At 44.2% G+C, this 19,167-nt stretch overlaps 1 protein-coding gene across 1 annotated transcript in view; it reads left to right on the plus strand.

The window, feature by feature from the left end:
• The window catches only part of PCP2 (Purkinje cell protein 2), a 146,157-nt gene that overhangs the window by 61,821 nt on the left and 65,169 nt on the right, over positions 1 to 19,167 (plus strand). The window contains exon 3 of the mRNA XM_086960374.1: positions 11,229 to 11,358. Coding sequence (XP_086816500.1) covers positions 11,229 to 11,358 — 130 coding nt within the window. The remainder of the gene's footprint in view (positions 1 to 11,228; positions 11,359 to 19,167) is intronic.

Genomic DNA, 19,167 nt, shown 5'->3' on the forward strand with positions numbered 1-19,167 from the left:
GGAAAGCAGCATGCTCATTGGCTGTCAACACTTCTAACCAGGAAGTGTTGGCATTCATCTTGTGGTAGGTAGACCGAGGCACAAAAGAAGCATAAAAACAAACGTGTAGAATGCAAAAAGGGGGCAGGTGGTCCCACAAGGATATTAACATATTTAAACGTTATCCGCTAATAGAATTAGCATTTAAAAAACCTTGCAAATTCACTTAAAAACAATAGGTTTCAGGCCATATATAGTAGGAATTAGCATTTAAAAAACCTTGCAAATTCACTGAAAAAAACATAGGTTTCAGGTCATATATAGTTAGGTATTAGCATTTAAAAAAACGTGCAAATTCACTGAAAAAACCATAGGTTTCAGGTCATATATAGTTATGAATTAGCATTTAAAAAACCATTGAAATTGCTCCTATATAGCTAGTTGTACTAACTATATTTCGCGCACCCGCAATCCACTGCTGATGATGTCACATATTACATCATTCATGACATGGTCAGTGACATCACTGATGACATCTCAAATGACATCACTGATGACATCATCCAGTGACTGTGTGTTTCTGTAAAGTTTAAATATGTTTTACATATTGAAGAATGAGTGGATGTATAAGTGTCTGGATGAAAGATTTAGTGACTACATGACTGAATGTATGAATGGATTGAAAAAATGCGTTTAAGTCATACAGATGATTTTTAAGGAATATTTGTAGTTTGTGAAAATCGACACTTAAAAACTTTTCTGGTGAAAACCAGACAATGGATTCCCATGGAAGGAAATACAAGCTTCTGGTAAGTATGGTTAGAATTATTTTTCAGGGTCAGTGCTGGGCTGAAAGATGCAGCACTGGGTTCTCTCCTGGTAACAGGTGAGTAAATTGGAATTCGTTCTTCGGATAATTTTAGATGAATATTTTAAAGTTCCAAAACTCCTCACTTGGAAGAATTTCCAAGTGAAACCAGTCAATGTTAGCCTATGGAAGGAAATTCAAGTTACTGGTAAGTACGGTAGGAATTACTTTTAAGGATCAGTACTTTGCTCAAAGATACAGCACTGAGGTCTCTCCTGATAGCAGGTGAGTAAATCGGAATTTGTAGTTCGACTGATTTTAGAGGAATATTTATAAGTTTAAAAAATCGACACCAAAACTTTTTCAGCAAGAAGCAGGCAATTATATCCTATGGAAGGAAATTCAAGTTACTGGTAAGTACGGTTAGAATGACTTTTCTGGATCAGTACTGGGCTCAAAGATGCAGCACTGATGTCTCTCCTGATAACAGGTGAGTAAATCAGAATTCGTAGTTCGGCTGATTTTAGAAGAATATTTTAAAGTTCCAAGACTCCACACTTGGAAGAATTTCCAAGTGAAACCAGTCAATGTTAGCCTATGGAAGGAAATTCAAGTTACTGGTAAGTACGGTAGGAATTACTTTTAAGGATCAGTACTTTGCTCAAAGATACAGCACTGAGGTCTCTCCTGATAGCAGGTGAGTAAATCGGAATTTGTAGTTCGACTGATTTTAGAGGAATATTTATAAGTTTAAAAAATCGACACCAAAACTTTTTCAGCAAGAAGCAGGCAATTATATCCTATGGAAGGAAATTCAAGTTACTGGTAAGTACGGTTAGAATGACTTTTCTGGATCAGTACTGGGCTCAAAGATGCAGCACTGATGTCTCTCCTGATAACAGGTGAGTAAATCAGAATTCGTAGTTCGGCTGATTTTAGAAGAATATTTTAAAGTTCCAAGACTCCACACTTAGAAGAATTTCCAAGTGAAACAAATCAATGTTAGCCTATGGAAGGAAATTCAGTACAGTTAGAATTACTTTTCAGGATCAGTACTGGGCTCAAAGATGCAGCAATGACGTCTCTCCTGATAACAGGTGAGTAAATCGGAATTCGTAGTTCGGCTAATTTTCCTTCGGTCCATTATATATAGAGCCACTTTCCTACACCATCCCCTCCCTTCACCACTGTGCAAACACGCCCTGTGGCGCGTTTTAAGTTGGGGAAATTATTCCCCTTCACTCCAGAGGGTCCCTCGAGTCCAACAAGCCCACTAGGTACATCCAGTAAGCGCCACAGAGCTGCGTAGGAGAGAAATGTAAAAAAGGGCACAGCCTGCACCACCTCTCTGCAACGCAGCGTAGTGGCGCTTCCTGGAAGCACCTAGTGGGCTACTTGGCCTCCATGGTCCCTCAGGATTGAAGGGGAATTTTTTCCCCAACTTAAAACGCGTCACAGGGCAAGTTTGCACACATCACCTCAGGCCGCGTCCCCTCTCTTCAACACTGTGTAAACGCGCCCTGTGGCCGTTCTAAGTTGAGGGATTAAGTCCCCTTGAATCCTAAGGGTCCCTAGGGTCAAACTAGCCCACTAGGTACCTCAAATAAGCGCCACAGAGCTGCGTTGCAGAGAGGTGTAAAAAAGGGCATGGCCTCTGAACAACTGTCTGCAACACAGCTCCCTGGCGCATACTGGAGATACCTGTTGGGCTATTTGGCCCTCAGGGACCCTCAGGATTGAAAGAGAATTAATTTCCCAACTTAAAACGCGCCACAGGCCGTGTTTGCACAATGGTGAATGAAGGGGGCGTGGCCTGAGGTAACATGTCTGCAAGCACGCCCTGTGGCACGTTTTAAGTTAGAGAATTAATTCTTCCTCAATCCTGTGAGTCCCTGGGGGCCAACTAGCCCACCAGGTACCTCCAGTATGCGCCAGGGGGCTGCGTTGAAGAGAGGTGTTCAGAGGCCACGCCCCTTTTTACAACACTCTGCAATGCAACTCCGTGGCGCTTACTGGAGGTACTTGGTGGGCTAGTTGGCCCCCAGGGACCCTCAGGATTGACAAGAAATAAATTCCCCAACTTAATCCGCGCCACAGGACGTGTTTGCACACAAGTGAACTCAGGCCCGAAACCTCCCTTTACCACTGTGAGAACGCACCTGTGGTGCATTTTAAGTTGGGGAATTAACTCCCCTTGAATACTGAGGGTCCCTGGGGTGCAACCAGCCCACCAGCTACCCCCAGTAAGCGCCACACAGCTGCGTTGCAGAGAGGTGTAAAAAGGAGCAAGGCCTCAGAACACCTCTCTGCAACACAGCCCCCTGGTGCATACTGGAGGTTTCTGGTGGGGTAGTTGGCCCCCAGGGACCCTCAGTATTCAGGGGGAATTCGTTCCCCCTCTGCAAACGCACCAGGGGGCCTCCGGCGCAATTCTGGTCTTTTTCTTTTTCTTTTTTTATGTTTAAGAAGGGGGGCTGTGTGGCCCCCCCCTTCTTTTCCTAATATTTTGGCCCCCTAATTAATTTTTTTAATTATAAATTCGGGAAGGGGCTGCGTGGCCCCCCCTCCCGAGGCCATAATTGGCCCCGTGGACCCCATCCCCCAGGGCATGGCCCTTTTTTATTTATTTATTCCATATAGGAGTGGGGCTGGCTTGCCCCCCTCCTTAGGCCATTTATGGCCCTGGGGACCCCATCCCCCCATCCTCCCATCAAGGCTGGCCTTTTTTATTTTTAAAAATTTCATTTTGGGGAGGACGGCACTTGGACCCCCCTCCCGGGCCACTTGTAGCCCCGGGGACCCCATCCCTCGGGGCTGGCCCTCTGCATTGGGGACCGTGGGGGGTCCCCAATCCCCCCACAGTCCTGCCGGCTTCCCGCCACCTGTGGGAGCCAGCATTGCTTTTCCACACGGGGAGCTGCTAAGATGCAGCTCCCGCTGTGGAACAGCAATTTGCTTTGCTATTTGGAAGAGAGAGCAGGTTTCCTGCTCTCTCTTCCAAATAGCAAAGCAGTTTGCTATGACAGAGCGGGAGCCGCGAGGCTCCCGCCCTGCCATTGCAAACTACATGGTCCTGGGGGTGGGCACCCTGGGACACTGCGGAGCCGGCCCTGGGGGGTGACGGTCCCCAGTTCCACAACAAGGCGCCAGGAGGGGGGCCGCGCGGCCCCCTTCCATGTTTTACAAAGCCCCGGGGGGTGGTGGTCCCCAAGGCGCGTGGGGGGGGCTTGAGCCACCCCACACAGGGTATTTTTTTTTTTTAAAGCCCCGGGGGTGGCGTCCCTGGGGCTGCGGGGAGGCCGTTTGCCCCCAGCAATTATTCATACTTTGCCCCGGGGAGGTGGTGGTCCCCGGGCCAGTGTGGGGGGATTGGCCCCCCACGCTTTATTTTGAACATGCCCCCGGGATTTGGCCACCCCGGGGGCTAATCAGCGTTGATGGATATGTTGTTAGTATGTCCTCTTGTGGATTTCTGGAACATCTTATGTGGCCAAAAGGTGAGTTGCATGCGGTGAATTTGGGCAGGCCTCTTCCTTGTGTTGCCGATAAATTAAGGAAAATCTAAACAGCGTCATGACGTCTTGCAAAGGTTGCTAACCTTATCTGTGTATTCTCAACTCCACAATGGTCTTGCTTGTTATTGAAATCATCCAGGGTGTGTTGGTGAAGCTTGTGTGATGAACAACAGCTGGATCCAATGTAGTATTTCTAGTCTAAATGGTATATATCCCCTTTTTTGGTTTGAGTAAGATAAAGGATGCAGGTCTTGAGTGTATCTTCAGCTGGAAATGTGCTCATCTGAAAGAGCAGTGGGCTAATTTCTAAATGGTACTTAATATGAGCTAACGTGGTTTCAATTGATTTTGCGCAAATACAAAATAATCTGCAATCCAGAGCAGGGAGTGAGGCCAGCTATTACCACTTCGTAGTCACTTGTCGACTACCTTGACAAGCAATATGAGGATGGAGCAAAAGAAGTAAAAACACAAGCACTTCAGTTAGACCTTCACAGCCAATGTGTAGTTGTGCTGAAAGTTAATTTATTGCGCTAGCATTCATGCAACAACCCAAGTATGAATACTAGAAAGTCACGTCCAAAAGGTGACAATGCATAATTATATGCAAAATATGATTATTTAAAAAATCTAATTTACTACAGCCTGTTCATCAGGAAACAGTAAGTGCTAATCAACAACCCTCACATGCACGGAATCACCTCACAATCACTCGCCGTCTTTCACAGTTAGGCAACAACGCAAATAAGGAGAACAGACTGAAACATCATCCATGGAACTTGTATAATACCATGGACGAGAGACAAGAACAAGAACATAGAAACCTTGTATTTCTCTAAACAAATTTAGATATTTATAGCACTATCACAATGTACAACCATCCTTTTGCTATAACCCTGCACATCTTTTTCCAACTTATTCCGCACATGCGTTAGGACTTTTTCAGATAGTTTTCTAGTGCACAATCTTGGACATCATCTATGATATTTTGTGCAATTTATCAATGACACTTTTTGTTTTCTACTGTTTACTGTATCATTGCACAGTGGAGACAAAAAGTGTCAGTCAGGTTACCTCTTTCTTCAGTTGAAGTCCAGCACATCTGTGCACTAGCTCTTCTCTAGCCATTCTTCCACCAACGAAACTTGCATTCAGAATTTGCTTGCCTGCTTTCCTGCTAGGCAATTTAGCATGCTAAACTATGATTAGTTTCCAGTACAATAAGCATTCTTCTAGCCCTCCTCCTGACTTTGCAAACCTCTGCCATCTTGTTCATGCCTGTTTTCTGCCTGGTCTTGTGTGTTTTTGCCAAGTGAATTAAAGCATTTTGCAAACCCGACAAGAGTTCTTCCATGTCTTCAGTTAAGAGAACTTAGAGGTAGTATCTGATGTCAAAGGAACATTTAAAGTGCACCTCTCTTTGTGATGGCTACTACTGCCCCTCTACTAAGCATGGGCGAATTTTGCGAATCTCGCGTTCGCGAATTTTGCGGATTTGCGAACTCGCAATCCGCAAAATCCGCGAATTCTCGCGAATTTGCGGATTTTTTTTGTGTGTTCGCGTGGGTTTCTGCCAGTTCGTGAGGGTTTTGTACAATTTCGCAAACGCGAACTTACCTGTCGGGTCGCAAGTTTTGCGAACTTGTTGTTTCTACGTGTCCAGCCTGTTTGGGACACTCTTCTTCATCACTGCCACTCTCTGTCACCACTGCCACTCTCTGACTACTCATGCCACCCTCTGGCCCACCCATGCTACCCTCTGTTTCATCACCGCACCCTCTGGTTGTCCAGTGTACATTATTTTCGGCAAAGCAAAGCACACCTTCCCTGCCTCAAGTGACCTGAATTAATTTGGGGCTGATTAATGTGTCACAGAATATTTTTTTAGCTGGCACCTGCTTCCTTAGTGCTTCCTGATTAGTGATCTTTTGCACTTGCTAAGTGCTTTCATTGTTGCAGAATTAGTTACAACAGCTGCCCTGCCCCAACTGACAATAATGAATTAGGGACTGATTAATGTGTCACTGGATTTGAACTTCCAGCCTGGCTCCTGCTTGTCTGCCTTAGCTGTAATTCAGGACCTTTGTGTAACTATTCTGAGGGTCAGAGCAGGGTCACATAATAGTTGCAAGTAGGCAACTGAACTCTGGAGGGGCCCCTCAGGAAGCACTATAGGAAATGGCTACTAATGATGAGCTTGAACTTTTGAACCTGGTAAGTAGTTTCAGTTTTGCTAAGATCGTATTTCTGCAATTTAGCGCTTATTCGCGGGGCGCGAAGTTGAACTGGGAAGCCGCGAACTCACGCGAATAGTGCGAGCAAGCCATAAAATCCGCTGCTCGCGGATTTGCGGATTTTGCGGGTAATTCGCGAATCTCGCGGATTGCGAATTTATCGAAAATCCGCAAAATCCGCGAGCGTAACGGATTTTCCGCCCATGCTTACCCTCTACCCAGGCTCTGTTTGGATTGATAGAGGTGGTAAATGAATTCTTATCCTAGGGTAAAGGACTGTTTTTCTGGACGTCTGTGGGGAAATTGCCTACTTGCTTCCGTCTAGTATTCAGGCACTGGGATTCCTTGGCCTTCGTGATTACTGGGAAATGCATGAGAAAGCTGGGCATTCGTTACCCTGTATTTAATCTCATGTTAATATGATCACAATGTTATTACTTTGTTTGAGCACAGCCTTAGGCTCTTGATATTTCCCCTGAGCAAATCAGCTGTCCTTGCTGAAGCAGGGGTTAAGCAGTAGTCTTTCAGGGGACAGGCTGTTTGCCTGATTCTAATGCTTATCAAGTGTACCTAATATAGAACTGCCTCACATGCAAATAATGTTTCTTTCTACAGCTTTGCATCTTCAGATTGCATGCAATCTCAAAAAGACTCCTTTGTATTCCCATAAAAACTGATCTCGACTTAGAACTTCCGATTGTTGCCTTTCCTTTTGTTTCAAATGAAAATCCCCTTTCTTTCATCAGCTGCATACCTCCCCTTTCTGTGTACAGCCTCCTTTAAGTCACATGCATGTTCACATTAATCCTTATTATTGTATTTCTGTCAATTGTACACACCGCTTTTGAAAGATCATAACCTCTTCTTTAAAATTCATACCTTGCAACCTAGCAATGACTACTCTTTTGTAGGTCATCTATTAATACTGCTAACCATTTGCATGAATTCACATACCCACTCCCATTAAGGATCACTCCTATGGAATAGTTTCAATAAGAGCACAAGACTAATCCCAATAGCCAACAATAACTACTAGTAAAAACACACCACTAACTTTGGGTTCCAGAGCTGCGTGCTGCCCAGTGTAAAGTGAACACCTTGTCACATGCAGTAAACGATATATAAATGCAATTACAATACAAAATTCAATGTATAGACACCTTGGCCCACACTAATACAGTAACACCCAGCAGTCATTCGAAGTTCATACAGGCTACATAATAATTCCCTTACACTGCTTGGCACTTTTACTTTCACACAAAACTGCTTTGGGTCATTTCTACCAGTCCACAGTGATAAACTACCCATTAACAACGGAGCATACATAAAGTAGATGAAGAGGTCTGACAATGGCCAATTGAGGAATTAAATGTATTCCACCACTGCAGGTCCTAAAATGCTACAAACTATCACTGCTCACAATGACAATCATAATAGGATGATATTAACAAAGTCCATCCCAGCAGATCTTTCCACCCCTTCTACCTCCAACATATGACTGCCCAGATTCATACATTCTAAGCAAAATATCTTAGAATGGACACTCCATTACTATAGACAGCTAAGTGGACAGGATCATAGGAAATGCCCTAAAGGGACCTGCAGTGCTGTTCAAAGCTGCCATATTGCTGAAAGTCATAAACTGTACCTCTCCAACACTTCTTAGCACTGTGTTTATTAACACGATAACTGCACCTTTGTGGTCATCATGCACAACATGGAAACACTCCCCACCTAGGATCAAAACAAAGACAGACCACTTCCAACCACACACCATACAGGGTGCAGCATGGTACCCATGTAGGCAAGCACTTTCGAACCCCATAAAGGGGTAGTAAGCTCTATATAAACATTACCCTTCAATACAGTCGAGGACAGTAGTGAAGTATCTGTGCCTTTGGATTGTTTCAGAATCTTGACTATTGTCCAAGGTGGCTACCTCATGTCATGAATTCAGCAGGTGTATGATATTTGCAATTAAGTGAATCTCAGAATCAATCAATTTACTTAATTCAGTCGTAATCAACCCTAAAAAGTACATTACAGCAACATTGATAATCATACATCAACAAAGCGATAGGGAAACAAAGTTATAAAACACATTTTAAGGAGATAAACAATGCAATATCCCCTAGCGTAAGTAATAAAACAAACTAAGCTGAAATGTGCAAGATGCTTAGCAAAGTCCATAGATCAGAGTTACCCAAGTTTCAAATCAAAACACAGACTATAATTTCACAGAATAAATTCTAGTTTTGGTTGTAGACAATACCCTGGTAAGGGCATCTTTTCCTAAATGGAGATATTTTTATGCCTCATCTTACCTTGATACATTTAGACATCTATCTGACTGAGTGTGAAAGATTCTTATTCAATGCCCACCGAATCAAATGGGAAACAATTTCACAGAAATAAATTATACATACAACTGGAACAGCTCAAGAGCAAGTGTTCACTTCAGCTACTCACGATGATCATGCCCATTTTAAATATCATGTGTGAGCAAATACAATCGATTCAGCGGTATCAGTTTTTAGTTGGTGTAAAGCCACTACACATTGTTGTTTGACACCTAGATTTCTGCATAACGGGAGGATCCCTCTTGATCTCGGGATTTTAAACTTTGGTCATAATTGTTTTTATTGATTTTTTTTTACATATTATCACACAAAGTTAGAAACGTAGCTTAAACTCCGTCATCAAGTTGTGTATGCTGTGGCACATTGTAAAATTTCCCCAACGATGACCAAGCCCCCCCACCCAAGTCTCATAGGAGGTAATAAAAGGAAAAATAATAAAATAGTAAATAGTGCAATAAAACTTCAATTTTGTATGTGTTGCATGGCCTATAAGGAGCTTTTCTGAGAGGCGCAAGTCTATGGTGGGGGTATGTTCAAAGGTAAGGAGACACTTCAAGAAATCTAAAACTGGAAGAGATGAAGCACCCTTGTTCTAATTGGGCAAGTCACCAATGGAAGCCCAGGGGAGAGCTATGACACCAGAGGACCCCACGTGAATTCAAATGCTTTAAATCGTCTCAGAAAATGTCAGCCATTCTCTCCATGGTAAGGGCCTGCCACAGACGAGAGTGTCATTGGGTCAGTGTTGGAGCTTCCCTTTGCCTCCAGGCTGCAGCTATTATTTTTTTTAGCCGCCCCTAGACATAGCCACATAATTGCTTTATCTCCTTTAGATTGTTGCTGCAGTGTGTCCTCTCTCCGGCCTAATAGTGCAAAACTTGGAGTGTCTGGGGTCGGGTAGCCCAAGATGTCTTTAATATGCGCTAAAATCTCTGTCCGAAAAGGACAAATAATTGGGCAGTCCCACCATATGTGGCGGAAGTCTCCTAAAAGTCCACAACCTCTCCGACATTGCTCCAACGTATTGGGGAATATCTTTTTTAATTTTGTGCGGTATAAAATAACAGTCATACATTATCTTATAGTGGACTTCTTTCATGCTTAGTGAGTAGTTACATTTTGCAATGTCCGTCCACAAATATTTCCATTTTGTTTGTGGAATATCTGCCATTAATATCTGTTCCCAAAACATCTTATGTTGAGGGGGGATGGGGTGTTGTGGAGTGTGTCTATTAATAAGGAGTAAAGAAAGGAGATGGTTTTCCTAGTGTTCTCGTTCCTTTTATCAAATTGTTTAATGGGAGTAAGGTCTCTGTGGCTGCTGCCATAACTTGCTTTCTAAGATGTGGTGTTTGTGTGCCTTTATCATTTGCTGAGTCTGCATATAGTTGTAGTCAGGTTACCTATGTTAGTACATTTTAATTTCTGGTTTGGTAGCAATTGCTTTTGTGTGGTGGTGTGGTCATGCAAACAAAATGCGGGACTTGGTCTCCAATAGTTTTTGCAAAATATTGTAAAATCAGTAGCTGCGGACTGTTTGCTCAATGTGTACTGACTCCATTTTCACAATTGTTTTTGCTGGTGTAGTCATCTGTCTGTCTCTCTGTCTGTCTGTCTGTCTGTCTATCCTATCTATCTATCTATCTATCTATCTATCTATCTATTATCTATCTATCTATCTATCTATTATCTATCTATCTATCTATCTATCTATCTATCTATCTATCTATCTATCTATCTATCTATCTATCTATCTATCTATCTATCTATCCGTCTATCTGTCTCTATCTACCAATCTATCTAACTATGAGGGAATACTCTTCGGGTGAGGGATTGAGGTGAAACTTTTTTAAGGTGTTAAGCAGACAATGACAATGGAGTGGAGGAGAGATAATACCGATGCACACTTTAAAAATAGTACAATATACTTATGTACTGTGGTCGGCCATCACCAACTCTCTTAAGATTTCAGTTCCCAACTCCATGTGCACTAGGGAAATATAAAGAAACGTCAGGGTTGGGCTGACCATTCTGGATACAGGGAATAACTCCAGTGGCCTTTAAACAAGGAACTGCTGTCAGTGATGAGAGACCAGCCCACGGCCCGCCCGCTATTTAAAATGTGTAATTATGTCGTCTCACATGCGTTAGATACACACCTTTCATCTTTTTCCCAGGACTGGTGTTTATAAAATAGTGTATAATATCACCAATGTGCTGTGTGATGCTAAGGCGACTGTACATCAATATAGAATGTGACTACCATTGTGCCCCCCCCCCCCCACGTATCACTGATTATGTGATCTGTAGTGTTTCTGGTTTCTGCTGGCAGGAAATCCCCCCGGAGCAGGAGGGCTTCTTCAACCTCCTCAGCCATGTCCAGGGCACGCGGATGGACGAGCAGCGCTGTAACATCCAGATTGTACACAACAAAGGCGGCAGCACAGGCCCGGAGGATCGCTGTAAGTCACTCTGGTCGCACTGTGGGGAGGGGAATGAGGTCTTTTGCAATTTCAGTTCCCAACCAGGACGTGGGGTGTCTGCTGAATGACACTACTTTATAGGCATGGGCAGATGAGGAAAACTTGCACACACTCACAAACCTGCTTAGGGTTGCCACCTGGCTGGGTATTTACCAGCCTGCCGTGCCCTGTATCTTTGTATGTCCAGTCAGTGAAAATATTGAGAACATCATGAAAGTCGTTTTTTCTTCTCATCTGAAATAGAAATGTGAAACAATAAACATACACAGAACTTCGTTAAAAAGTATCTTAAAGCTATGTAAATTGTTCCTAAATGTGCAAACAGAGGTGTAGTAGCCATGCTAAAAAGGAATCCGGACTGTGGCAACATTTAACAACACTTTGGTGCTTTTAAGTTGTGATAGAGTGGCAAACATAGATATTCTTGAGTGAATCATGAAGTTGTCCAGCTGTAACAAAAACAGTCCTCATTGTAATAGCGGGGTGAATCTTGCATGGTAAGCAGGAAACTCCCCTTTCTAGGATCTCCTTTGATTTACAGATGTTCAGAAAAAGTGCAACCCTGAACCTCTGCAAGATTGCTTTCCTGTCTATGCAGTCTTGGACAGCCTGATGGGATGAGCAGATAGGGACAGGGATATTCATGCAGGCAACCTGAACTTTTCCTATATGTGGGCAAGCAATCAACCCATTCTTCCAGTTCACATGCAAAGTGGTTTTGGGTGTTTCCTGTAACCACAATAGATCCACTCTTCAAGCAAAAAATAAAATTAAAATTAAAAAAATGATTTATTAACGTTCACATATTACAAACATATTCAACATGTACTACTCATGAGATCGTCCTGGAGTAAGAACCCCATCCTTAAGTCAGCATAGGATCTTCCTGGAGTAAAATAGACAAATCCAAGAGTTATCTGGGCATTCTACTAGAACTTTACCAAGTGACAAATATGTATAGTTATATATACGCATGCATATCACTACATATTTAATGCGTGGGTATGTCTGTGTACATGTATATGGTAATTTCAGTAATTTGTTAAAAATAAAAATATATCTATTTCCTTCAACCTTTGACCTATCACTCCTCTCTCACACCCATTCCAAACTTTTCTGACTATGGAACTCCCATACATCCTTTTCAAATTCCCTCATCCTTGCAGCCAATTCACCCAACTACCATGCTCACATGCCCACTGCTCCCAATAACAACTTACAGCTTTCCTTTTCTAATCCACTCCTATCATTCTTTTCCGACTCAAACACTTCTAAACACACCAGGACTCAAGACCACAAACTTACCACAACTAATCCACAAGGAAAAAAGAAAGCCCATATTACTCATGTACTAACTATTTAACTTTAACTCTAATCTTGGCTTCCAGAGTAGCATGCTACTCGCCACAAATCGCTTCAACGCCTCATATGGGGTAGTAAGAGCATTATAAATGCAATTTACAATTATCATTTTTCATGAATTAGTTTTCTCCTACCAGCTTTTGGGCGTTTTATAACAGCAAAACTTAAACAAATAGCCAGCATTTTTTCTAAGAAAGGTGGCAACCCTAACCTGTTTCCGCTCAAATTTTAAGAAATGGCTCCTCATTCTGAGAGATACAGTAAAATGTTGTTGAAAAACTGCCCAACGGAATTTCTCACGGACATGGTATTACCCAGGCGGTTCTGGTGCATCAACACAAGGTTTTTTTCCTGCCCCCAAAACTGCACACTCTTGCACTTGCCAAAGTTTTTCCCTATCATTTTGCCTAGTCATACCTGAAGGTTTTCACAATTGTAATTTATTCTGAGCTCAGATCGTGATATTTGACACAAAAACTGTAATTCGACACTAGAGTGTAGAATTCTGTTAAATTGCAACATGGCTTTAAGTAGGGCAGATCCAGTTTGGTGTCAGACCTGGCAGTAATGGGCTGCCTCTAGATGGTGGATGAGTTCAGGTAGTGGGTTAGTGTTGATTATGGGCAATGTTTGAGAGCACTATAGTTATAGGCAGTGCAAGTCTCTCCCAGTGTATGTTAGTGGGTCATAAAGTAGTTTAAACTGAATGCTCACCCACTCAGTGACCTCCCTGCAGAGCACACAGAGTATTTTATTTGCCAATTGTATTTGACATTTTATATAAAAGTGTTGGAAGGAGATTGACACAGCTGCTGAACTGTTGACAGCGCCAAAATAAATGTTGGCAGGTGAGGAGAGGAGGGGAGAGAGAAGGAGGAGAGAGAGAGAGAGAGAGAGAGAGAGAGAGAGAGAGAGAGAGAGAGAGAGAGAGAGAGAGAGAGAGGCACACAGAGGAAGAAGGAGGGGAGGAACACAAGGAGGGGTGGGCTGGGTTGGGGGGAAACAGAGGGAGAAGAAGAAAGAACGTGTGTGTGTGTGTGTGTGTGTACGTGCAACATGTGTGTGTGCATGTTTATGAGCGAGATAGAGGAAGGGGCATGGTGAAAGAGAGCTCGCACAAAAATATATATGCAGAACAGAGTGTAAAGATAGTGATAAGGAGGAGATAGATGATGAGTGGGATATGCAGTTGGAGGATTCCAGAAGCTGTGAGGCGAAAAAGGACATACGTGTTTAACAGAGCGAGAGAGACTGCAGAGGTAAGTGGCATGAAGGGGAGAACAGGAGTGGTTGAGACCACTATCCCTTTCAACAAGACCGTGGTAGGATTTAATATACAGCATTATATTGTCAGAACTGAAACTTTTCGATTCTAATTATTCACTGCATCTTTGCTGTTACTTATCTAATACTGCTGTCAAGCTTGTTTTTAGGTGTATATTCATAATTATGTGATGTGTCTGGATAGAAACAACACCCACAGAGAGGCACCCAAATACTGGTCAGGTGGTACAGCGAATTTTAGTTTGCATGTTTTAAACCATGCCATTAATTACGTAGACCATGGCCCTTGTAAAGGATTCCTAGTTATTTCTTCTCTGGCCACATTTAGAGTCCCTTTCCTTTTTCATTCCACTTGAACCACTGAATTACAGTGTTGTATGTTAATATTTTCATTAGATTGCTCTTGCCATAGAGACTCATCATCAAAATGTCCCTTGATTTGTTGCAAAATAAAGTTTGAAATAATTGATTGTGTCAGAGAATTATTTTTTCAGGGAACATTTTGTTTCAGGGAACATTTTGCCAGATAGGCATGAATAAGAGAAAGGTCTTGAGACATTAGACCAGGGAAGGATGTGGGAATATTAGGATGCGTGACTGTAACGTTTGAGGAAAGCACCCATTATTTACTGTCCATAAACAGCCCACTGCTCACTAGTGCAGTCATCTCTTCCCCGTCTCACCATGCCTGGTTTTACTGCTGCAGCCATTGCTTTACAGCCCCTAAACAGCCCTGTGCTATCTAAGGAGGTTGTTCTCCTTTAGCCTGTAAGCAGCTCTCCTGCTTGCTAGTGCAACCATTACTAAACCATTTGTAATCGGCTGGCATGACAGGTAGCACACCCATTCATAACTGTCTGTAAATAGCCTTATGCCTAATGGCACAACCACTCCTAGAGACCATAAATTACCCTTGAGCCACATAAACAAGTTCTCCTAAACAGCTTTCCCTTTGTGCTAGCGCAACCATTCCAATACTGTTTAGGTCTCGCCTACCGAAAGCTTTCAGGTGTCTGTTATCAAAAGACCTCTCTTGGACCATGCCAAAAACTTACAGAGGGTTTAGAGCCAGCCTACTGGTTTCCAATGGTTGGCATTCTTATCACGCACTCTCATTTCCTTGCTTCTAATCAATGGGTTTCCTTCCTGTTCTTGTATTTGGCCTCCTCCTGGAGGAAAGCATCTTTACAACGATTTGATTCTGTAATGTAAAATAAATAAATAAAATAAATAAAACAATTGGATGACTTGTATCCGTCTACTGCTCACAACTTCGGGGAACTACTTTTTTCCATTTCTTTCAGAACTCCATTAAAGTGCATGTGTTGTCTTTCTTTCATCTTGGTGTGTTGCTAACAGTGGAAACTACCACTAAGGACCAGTAAATAAAATATAAATGAAATGGTGGCTCCATTATGTTTTATGCACACATATGTATGGTGATGCATTCATGCATACATCATTGCGCTAGTTCACCATAGCGTCATGCTGCATGAAGGTTTACATGTGGTAGCTCTATTTTTTCTTCTTTTTTGGGGGGCTGATGCTGCAAAGCTTTGGCTAAACGCATTTCCTTTCACCAGTGCTTCACAGCATGGGCAGAAAACATTGGCAAAGCCAATAATTCAAAAAGTTGAGTCCTGTTTTCCAATGGTTGTTTTAAATCGCAGAGCCGGCAAATAACTCTTTCCTTAAATCCCATGTACACCACCATGGCTCACTAGTCAACCATTCCTAAAGACTCTATAAACTGCCCCATGCCCGCTAGAACAGTATTTCCTTTTGGGTTTATAAATTGCCCTTGTGTACACCAGTTCCACCAATCATTTACAAGTTCATATCCAGTGCTTTCCAGCACAGCTGTTGGCTTTTAAATTACATATTTATCATAAGAGGTATTGAAATAATCCAGTTTCGTCAAATGCTTCAGTGTTTCAAAAGAGGACTTACTAGAAAGCGCACCCAAACGTGAACAAATATGAGACATTGGCGGTGGCAGCCATATTGAGTTATAACGAAGAACAAAGAGAGTGCCCTTTACTAAGACTTATGGCCCAAATAGGGTCCTGAATTACAAAATTGCAGTGCAAAACTCACCAAGACCAGAAGCAAATCAGACTGTCCAAAACCAACTCATTGTAAAACAAAATTAATTATTTTATTTCATTTATATGTAAGTGTATATTCTTTTATAGCAAAAAAGAGAATAATTACATAGATATCAATGCATACACATGTCAATCAAAAAGCGGTTATAACATTCAATTTAGACACCCATTCATCCCAAAACACATTCAAAGGAACTCATACCTCTCCATGCACTCCACAGTTATTCAATGCATCCATAAGATTCAAACACACTCATACATACATCATTCATCAACAATATATCGTGCAACGGTTGCCAGATCTTCAGTGATGAATTAGGTCCTGAAGGAGTCACCCCAAGGACCTTGGAAGACTCAATGGATAAGTTTCAAACTAAGGGACCTAATTCATTTGCTTCTGGTTTTGGTGAGTTTTGCACTGCAATTTTGTAACTCAGGACCCTATTTGGGCCATAAGTATTAGTAAAGGGCACTCTCTTTGTTCTTCCTTATAACTCTTTATTCCTCTGCTAGTTTGCCCTATATTAGCGTAGTTCAGGGGGCCCCTGGTTGTGTATTAGTGGCAGCCATATTGCAATAACATTGTCTGTATCTTTAAGAAGAATCTCAAGAAAAGAGAGCCCGTCTTCGTAGTGTATGCTATACCTCCTACAGGGTGAGAAAAAAGTGCAGGGATTTCCTAATATAGCCCTCACCCACCAGGGTTGCCCTTTGGTGGCATGCTTCATCATAGGGTCCTTCCTGTTCCGCCACGGAATGGGGCTTGCTGCTACCTGCAAACTACGCTGAAGCACTGATGGTGGTAGAATAGAAGTTGGAAGGGTTTAGTAAGTGAAATTAAAAATACCTGCCGGGTAGGAGAGCTATGCTTTATTCCGTTCTCCAGACGGTATGGTTAAACAAGCATTTACAATGCAATGGTCTCTGCATTATTAAAGATAGAGCTATTGGCATTGCTCATGACCTTTTTTTTTTTTAAATCATAAATAAATTGCATTGTCATTTACAATGCCAATCGCTTTATCGTTAAATAAATGGCATTGTCATTTACAATGCCAATAGCTTAATCGCTCGCAAATGCATGACCTATTGCATTTACACCCACACAGAACCACACACACAAAGCCACCCACACACACACATAGAGCCACCTACACAGAGCCACCTACACAGTCATTCACATAGAACCACCTACACAGAGCCACCCTCACAGACAGAGCCACCCACACATAGAGCCACCTACAAAAAAAGCTATCCACACAGAGCCCCACACACACACACAGAGCCACACACACACAGAGCCACACACAAACACAGAGCCACACACACACACAGAGCCACACACACACACAGAGCCACACACAGACAGAACCACAGACAGACAGAGCCACTTATGATCCACGCTTCTGCTAACTAAAGGCATAATGCCATCACAGATAGATATATGTAATGACCATATGGCTAGGCCCTCTTCATTAAGCCTCGAGTCTCACCCATCAAGTATGAAAACAAGGCAGTATTCCTGAATTAAAGTATAGCCCATCTCCCCCTTGGGAATACATATACATGGTAGCCGCTCAGGCAAGAGACATTATACCCGACACAATTCATCAAAGTCTAGAAAATCCAGGAATCAAGCAAAACAAAGCAACATGTTCCCTAAATAGGCTTACCGGTAAAAGACTGTCAGGAGGTCTGCAAGAGCCAAGACGTCACGGCAGGAAGGATAGGGGAAGAATAGCTTCACCGGGCCAGTTTAAATACTCCCGGCAGATGACACAGCGAGGGGGCAGGGGAGCAAGCACAGCCAGGGGGCAGGAGAGCAAGCACAGCCAGGGGAGGAGAGCAAGCACAGCCAGGGGGCAGGAGAGCAAGCACAGCCAGGGGGCAGGAGAGCAAGCACAGCCAGGGGGCAGGAGAGCAAGCACAGCCAGGGGCAGGAGAGCAAGCACAGCCAGGGGTAGGGGAGCAAGCACAGCCAGGGGGCAGGGGAACAAGCACAGCCAGGGGGTAGGGGAACAAGCACAGCCAGGGGGCACGGGAGCAAGCAGAGCCAGGGGGCAGGGGAGCAAGCACAGCCAGGGGGTAGTAGAGCAAGCACAGCCAGGGGGCAGGAGAGCAAGCACAGCCGGGGGGCAGGGGATCAAGCACAGCCGGGGGGCAGGGGAGCAAGCACAGCCAGGGGGCAGGGGAGCAAGCACACCCAGGGAGCAGTAGAGCAAGCTCAGCCAGGGGGCAGTAGAGCAAGCACAGCCAGGGGGCAGGAGAGCAAGCACAGCCGGGGGGCAGGGGAGCAAGCACAGCCAGGGGCCAGGGGGCAGGGGAGCAAGCACAGCCAGGGGGTAGAGGAGCAAGCACAGCCAGGGGGCAGGGGAGCAAGCACAGCCAGGGGGCAGGGGAGCAAGCACAGCCAGGGGGCAGGGGAGCAAGCACAGCCAGGGCACTTACCTCAATAGGACTGACGGGCGTGGAGGGCAGGGGCTGCAGGTATTCGGGGTGCAGGATGTGTCCGCTCCAGCCGTCCGCATTTTCAGCACCTTGATGGGGAGCCCCTGGGCCTGGCGCGCGGGGTCCGAGGGTGGCACGGGGTGCAGGAAAGCGGCACGGGCTGCTGGCCGAACACACGATCTCTTGCGGCAGAAAGTGATCATGACCCAACTGGCATGGGGGCGGCAGGCTCAAGGTGACCCCCGCAGGGTCGCCTCTGGGGTAGAGGGGTGTCCGAGGGCAGTGAGATCCAGGGATCCCCGTGCGTGCGCTGCGGACCCCGACTGCTGCAGGGCCCCACAGCCAAGCGCGAGGGCGGTCACTGCCAGGGAGGTGCCAGCCTCTAGTCTCCGAGGGCTCCTCTGAGTCCTGTTTGTGGACTGTCCCGCCTAGGGCAGGCAGTGTGTCTGTCTGAAAGCCTCTCCCAAGCTCGTGCAGTCTCTTTTCCGAGTGCCAGGGACTGCCTGTCCAGGCTCCTGCACACTATTTCTGCGGGTCCGACTCACTGCGTTTGAGGGAAGGGTCTGTAAGCACGGAGTCTCTCGAT

This window comes from Lissotriton vulgaris, chromosome 1_1 (genome assembly GCF_964263255.1).
Source record: "Lissotriton vulgaris chromosome 1_1, aLisVul1.2, whole genome shotgun sequence".
Lineage (NCBI taxonomy): Eukaryota > Metazoa > Chordata > Amphibia > Caudata > Salamandridae > Lissotriton > Lissotriton vulgaris.